This window comes from Mauremys reevesii, linkage group 8, assembly GCF_016161935.1.
Source record: "Mauremys reevesii isolate NIE-2019 linkage group 8, ASM1616193v1, whole genome shotgun sequence".
Taxonomy (NCBI): domain Eukaryota; kingdom Metazoa; phylum Chordata; order Testudines; family Geoemydidae; genus Mauremys; species Mauremys reevesii.
The window spans coordinates 13,916,719-13,922,718 of record NC_052630.1 but is presented as its reverse complement, the minus strand read 5'-3'; the positions used below and the strand labels follow the sequence as shown (position 1 = coordinate 13,922,718).

The following is a 6,000-nucleotide window of genomic DNA, read 5'->3' as shown; positions in this document are numbered from 1 at the left end:
CTTGTTCTGTGAAGGGGTCACTGGTACAAAAGCTTGAGACCCCTGCAGCGGGTCACTGACACATAAGGCGGAGCGGGCACCACCCACAGCGCTGCTGCCCTGCAGACAAGCCCCCTTCTTATCAAGTCTCTCAGTGTGCGGCGCTTTTCTTACCGCCCGGAGCCAGGCGACTAACAAACAGCCCGACCGCCCCGCCCCTGCTTAGCGCTCATGATTTTTGAGCCAGTCTCACGCGCCCGCACTTGACTCGCAGGCGGGGCCGCTCGCGCTCTCACGGCAGAGGGCGGCCCCGGCGCCGTGGGCTCCCTCATCCCCCACTCCTGGGAACCCCGCGCCCACTCCCCCGGTGCCGCCTCAGGAACCCCGCGTTCCTCTTCGGCTACAGAGTCAGCGTAAAACACAGCCCCGCCCGTTAGCCCTTTCCAACTGCGCATGCGCACACCCCTCCCTCCTTGAGCATCAAGCCTCGCGATGTTTCCACTTGGAGCTTTGAATCTCAGCTCCTCCTTCAGTCTCCGGGATAGGGCGGAACCTGGCGCTACCACGCCCAATCACCGCCCCTTCCCCACGCCCGGGTCCACCCCCTTTCCTCCACCCTTCTCGCTAATACAGAGTGTTAAGCGCCCGCTTTCACTAGTTTTTGTCGGTGCCAAATTTCCAATCGAGGTACATAGCAGGGGGAACTGCGTTCGGGGCGTGTTAGGTTGAATCCTCGGTGGGCCGCCTGTATGCCCCCAAGGATAGTCTGGGTTCTTCCCCGCGCGCGACACTAATCGCCCGCCCGCTCACCTTCTTCATTGGATGGAAGGAGATTCACAGTTAGTCAGCCAGGGCTCCTGCGAGCAGGCGGGCTGAGGGAGACCAACTCCGGCCGGTAACTTCCATCCAGCCCGCCCGCCCGCGTCCCGAGACTTCGCCTCACGTTCGCCGGCGCCGGAGGGACTGGGACGCTGCCAGGGGTCCCCGGGCATGGGGAGCCGGGTCGCCTGCGGGGAGCATGTGGCGGCTGCCTCCGTCTCCCCCATGTGCTGCCGCTGAGCTGGGAGCCCGGAGCCCCGAGCGGGAGCCAGCCGCCTGGTGAGCAGCTAGGGGGAAGCGGGAACCCCCTGCAACGCCCTTACACAGGCCTCCCCCCCCCCCACGGATCCTGCGTCCCTGAGCCCCAGACCCCCGCGCCGCGACTGGCAGCTCCCCGGAGCCTCCGCATGGCCCGCCCCGAGCGACCCTGGCCCCTGGTCCCTGACACCCTCCTGGCCCCTCGTCAGTGACCCTGGCCCCCACGCACGGACGCCTCCGGCCTTGCATCGCGGGCCGCCGCCACCCGTGACTGGCCCATAATCACTGGCACCTTACTTCTCCCGACTGACCGGCCCCTATTCACTAACCCCCCGCCCCGGGATTGAGCTTTTCCTGAACCCCTCCCCTTCCCAGACTCACCAACCCCTGATCACTGACCCCCAATTCCTGGATCCTTCCAGTCCACTTCTCTTTGAACCTCCCCCCGGAAGCCCTTTGCCCCCAATTCACCCCACTTCTCCAACCCTTGCCCTTCAAATCCACCCTAGACTGGCCCAGCTACTCCCCCATGCTTTTCCTTTAGCCTGACTCCACTCACCACTTCCTTTAATCCTGACTTCCTTCACTTCCCCCCTTAAACCTATGTTACACGCAAATTTGACCTTATCTCTTCCAAAACCTGGACCCTGCCTCTAACAGCCCGAACCCCAATAACATATGCACCAAGCCACTCAACTGGTCCTCCTTCCAAAAATCAATAACCACCACCCAGAATCTCCCTGAAAATCAACCCTCCCCCTCATTGAGTTTGATGGAGTGATGAGATTCGCCCATCTCCTGGATTATCCTCTTGGGTGACTGAAGAAACTTTTGCTGCTATTGTTTCATCATTTTACTTTTTTTTGCACAAAGATTTTTCTGAATGTCATGAGAGATGAAAGGAAATTTTGGATGTTTGTTTCCACCCTTTGGAAGCTGCAGAAGCAAAGGGGAAATGCACCAGAGGAACTGAGCTCCATCTAATTGAGGAAATCTATTATTTGCCAGATTGCTGATTTCATTGGACTGCTAAAAAGAACAACATAAGCCTGGCACAAAGTTTACATCCAAATTCAGGGAGGAATGAAGGGGGTTGAAAAAGAATCTTACAACAAAATCTAAACTTGAAGTTTCCATTGCTTTCCTTTTGACCTGGAAGGGATCACTTCACCCCCCCCCCCCCAAGTAATAAGCTATTTTTGTGGAATTCATAACTGGAGAATTAAAGTAGTAGAATGACCTCTCCGGTGGATCCCAAGATTAAACAGGCTTTGCGAAAAAAACCATCAGAAAGGACTCAAGAGGTAATGCATTTTTAATTTGCTTTTCACTTGTTTCTTTGCTTGCGTTTTCTTCTGTTACCAGACAGATCAGCAGTTCAGTGGTATATTTTTTTCATTTGTGAAAATTGCAGTGCTGACACTCATGGACTGACACTTTTATTATGAGCAGGAAATATTCCTCCCACTGTGAGTACTTTTTTTGGGGGAAAATAGGGCCTTTCAAACTCATCAGCATGTAATGCATTTAGGAGACACAAGGCGCTTGTGAAATCATGATTTTCAAAATGGATAGTAGAATAATTAATTGGGATAGATAGAGCTTGGGGCAGATGTGCATCATTTAAAAATTATACCTATTTCAGTCTTGCAAAACTGTCATGACGGATTACCAGTCCAGACATAATCTACTCACCAACACCATAATGCAGATTTAAAAAAAATATGTTTTTGTATGCCTATTGAAAAGAAACTTCCCCTGGGAGTGGGAGAGTAGAAATTTGCAGGACTGTCTATTTACATTAAAACAGTGAGTTCCAATAAAATAATTAGCTTCTAATCAACCATATTTTGGGGATCAGCAGGCTGTAGAAGAGCAGCATTATGGAATGTTAATTTCCACCATGGAATGTATTTTTGACACTGTTTGCTCATTAGTGAGAGGTTTGGTTTGTTTGCTTACATTGCTTTTTTGCCTTACTGCAATTTCTATGTGATCAAGAGTTGAAGAGCATTATGAAAAGATTCACTCCAGTCCCATGTTTGAATCCTTCTGAGATGGGGAAACATCTGTTCTCCCTTGATACTTCATGGAAAGTGAAATGTCCTGCCTGATCTCTGTGAGCTAATTATCAAAAGGCTACATAAAGAGTACTGATACAGAGATCATTTTAGAAATGTGTTGAGCTGGGACAGTGATTAAAAACAGGATTAATGCATTTTAAGAGACTTGTGCATCCTTCCAATTTTTATATTTACCTTCCATTGGGAGATTTATTCTCCTCTTACTTCCTGGTGTCAGAATTAATGGTGAGGCACTGTCTGTAAGGGATAGGATGTTGTTATGGGTTCGTTTTTGTTGTTGTTTGTTAGTCTGGTAGGTCAGTCACTTTTTTTTTTCTTGCTCTAACTCTTTGTTGTTCTTCTCCCTTCTTCCATTCACGATTTGCAGCATTAGATGACCCCCACGGATCTGTACTGGGACCAATGTTGTTCAGTATATTCATAAATGATCTGGAAAATGGGTGAACAGTGAGGTGGCAGAGTTTGCAGATTATACAAAATTACTCAAGATAGTTAAGTCCAAAGCAGACTGTGAAAAGTTGCAAAGAGATCTCATAAAACGGGGTGACTGAGCAACAAAATGGCATATGAAATTCAGTGTTGATAAATGCAAAATAATACATATTGGAAAACATAATCCCAACTATAGCTACAAAATGATGGGGATAACTCCCCAAGTGGTCGCTCAAGAAAGAGATCTTGGAGACTTTTGTAGAGAGTTCTGTGAAAACATCTGCTCGATGTGCTCAATGTGCAGCAGTAATCAAAAAAGTTAACCATGTTAGGAACCATTATGAAGGGATAGATAATAAGACAGTAAATATCATAATGCCACTATCTAAATCCTGAGACACACACACCTTGAATACTGTGTGCATTTCTGGTCACCCCATCTCAAAAAAGACATTAAGATTGGAAAAAGGTACAGAGAAGGGCAACAAAAATGATTAAGGATATGGAACAGCTTCCATATAAGGAGAAATTAAAAAGACTGAGACTGTTCAGATTGGAAAAGAGGCAACTAAAGGGGGATATGATGGAGGTCTATAAGATTATTAATTGTGCAAAGAAAATGAATAAGGAAGTGTTATTTACCCTTTCATTTAACACAAGAATCAGGGGTCATCCAATGAAATTAATAGGCAGCAAGCTTAATACAAATAAAAGGAAGTATAGACTATCAACCTCTGGAACTTGTTTCCAGGGGATGTTGTGAAAGCCAAAACTACAACTGGGTTCAAAAAATAATTAGATAAGGTCACAGAATATAGGTCCATACCTGGTAATTGGCCAGAATGATCTGGAATGTAACCCCTTTCTCTGGGTGTCTCTAGGCCTCTGAGTGCCAGATGCTGGGACCAGTCAACAGGGGATGGATCACTTGATAATCGCCCTGTTATTTTCATTCCCTTTGAAGCATCTGGCATTGCCCACTGTTGGAAGACAGGGTACTGGGCTAGATTGACCATTGTTCTGACCTAGTATGACCATTTTTATGTTTTAGACCTAGTTCTAGTATCCAGGGGCAGGCATCTACATTGAATGGTCCTGTTTACAATAAATGAGTTGGTATGCCATGCTGTGTTGCTTCATAGGTTTGTTTTTGGGAGCACTTAATGCTTCAGACTTTTGCTGCAAGGTGTAAATACTATTTTGCTTGCAGTACTAGAGTAAAATATTTGAAATATTCTTTTATATTCAGCCCAAGATTTATTTTTTTTTGATACCACTGATTATTACAGAACTCTCAGGGGCAGTGTATAAAAGCATCTTGAATAATGTGTTTGGTATATCTCCAATTATTACCTAATCTCCTAGAACTGGAAGGGACCTTGAAAAGTCATCAAGTCCAGCCCCCTGCCTTGACTAGGCAGGACCAATTTTTGCCCCAGATCCCTAAGTGGCCTTCTCAAGGATTGAACTCACAACCCTGAGTTTTGCAGGCTAATGTTCAAACCACTGAGCTGTCCCTCCCCATGTTTCTAAAAACATAAATTTAAACTAACCCAAACATGACATTAATCTTGTTGAATTAAGTCATATTCTGTAAGTATGCCAAGGCCCTGATCCTGCTTTTGGGCTGGCCTCTGTGGATTCCCATTGATTACAGTAGAGCTATGCGCAGGTGAAGGGTTTGGTGGTGTGATTTTTAAAAAGTAAAAGAAACAAATACCCAACTAGTTAATTTGTCACTGACCTTGATCCTGTAAAGATTTATACACTTGTTTCATAATGGGACTACTCATTCTTAAAGTGTGCTTAAATCTTTGTAAGACTGGGGTCTATGTTCTTTATATTTTTCATGTCTTTCAGCATTGACAATGAAAATCAGTTACATCTATTTCACTTTCTTAGTGGGTTTAGTGCTGGTGTTTTGAACAGTACACATTTTTTAAATAACAGATTTCATAGAATTTTTTAAAATTGTTGAAGCACTTCTGTTAGGCTTGATTTTATAAGAACTTGTTTTAAAAAAAAATTGATGCCAAATTTAAACTTGATAGTGTTATTAATCAATATTTTTTTTAAAAAAAAATCGAAGTTACAGTGTAACTATTTCTCTCGTAGGCCCAGAATTTGAAATTAAGTGCATTGTCTGCCTGCCCATATTGCAAGATTGAAGCCTCATATGTTAGCACATAATCTTCTGTGTCATAAGTGGTATTACTGATACAGAAAAGTCTCTTTGGAAAACTCATATCTAACAGACAACAAATCTGCTTGTTAATTTTCACGCATGAGTGGCTTTACCATCCAAATTAAGATAATTAGCAATTTTGCCATAGAGTTACTGTTCTTATATTTTGTAAATAGAAATAGAAAAAACATTTTTTACTGTTTTTAGTGAAGTGTATATAACTTACTCTACTTCAAGAACCTA

General features: G+C 44.8%; 1 protein-coding gene across 4 annotated transcripts in view; it reads left to right on the top strand.

The window, feature by feature from the left end:
• The first annotated feature begins 549 nt into the window (after positions 1-549).
• Positions 550-6,000, top strand: part of RAPGEF6 (Rap guanine nucleotide exchange factor 6) — a 230,410-nt gene continuing 224,959 nt past the window's right edge. Inside the window, exons 1-2 of one of the 4 annotated variants that reach the window (XM_039486057.1) lie at positions 550-1,077; positions 1,930-2,360. In XM_039486057.1, coding sequence (XP_039341991.1) covers positions 2,292-2,360 — 69 coding nt within the window. In that variant the 5' untranslated portion in view covers positions 550-1,077; positions 1,930-2,291. Of the gene's footprint in view, positions 2,361-6,000 lie in introns of all 4 variants that reach the window. The other 3 variants (XM_039486058.1, XM_039486060.1, XM_039486059.1) reach the window with 3 other exon arrangements.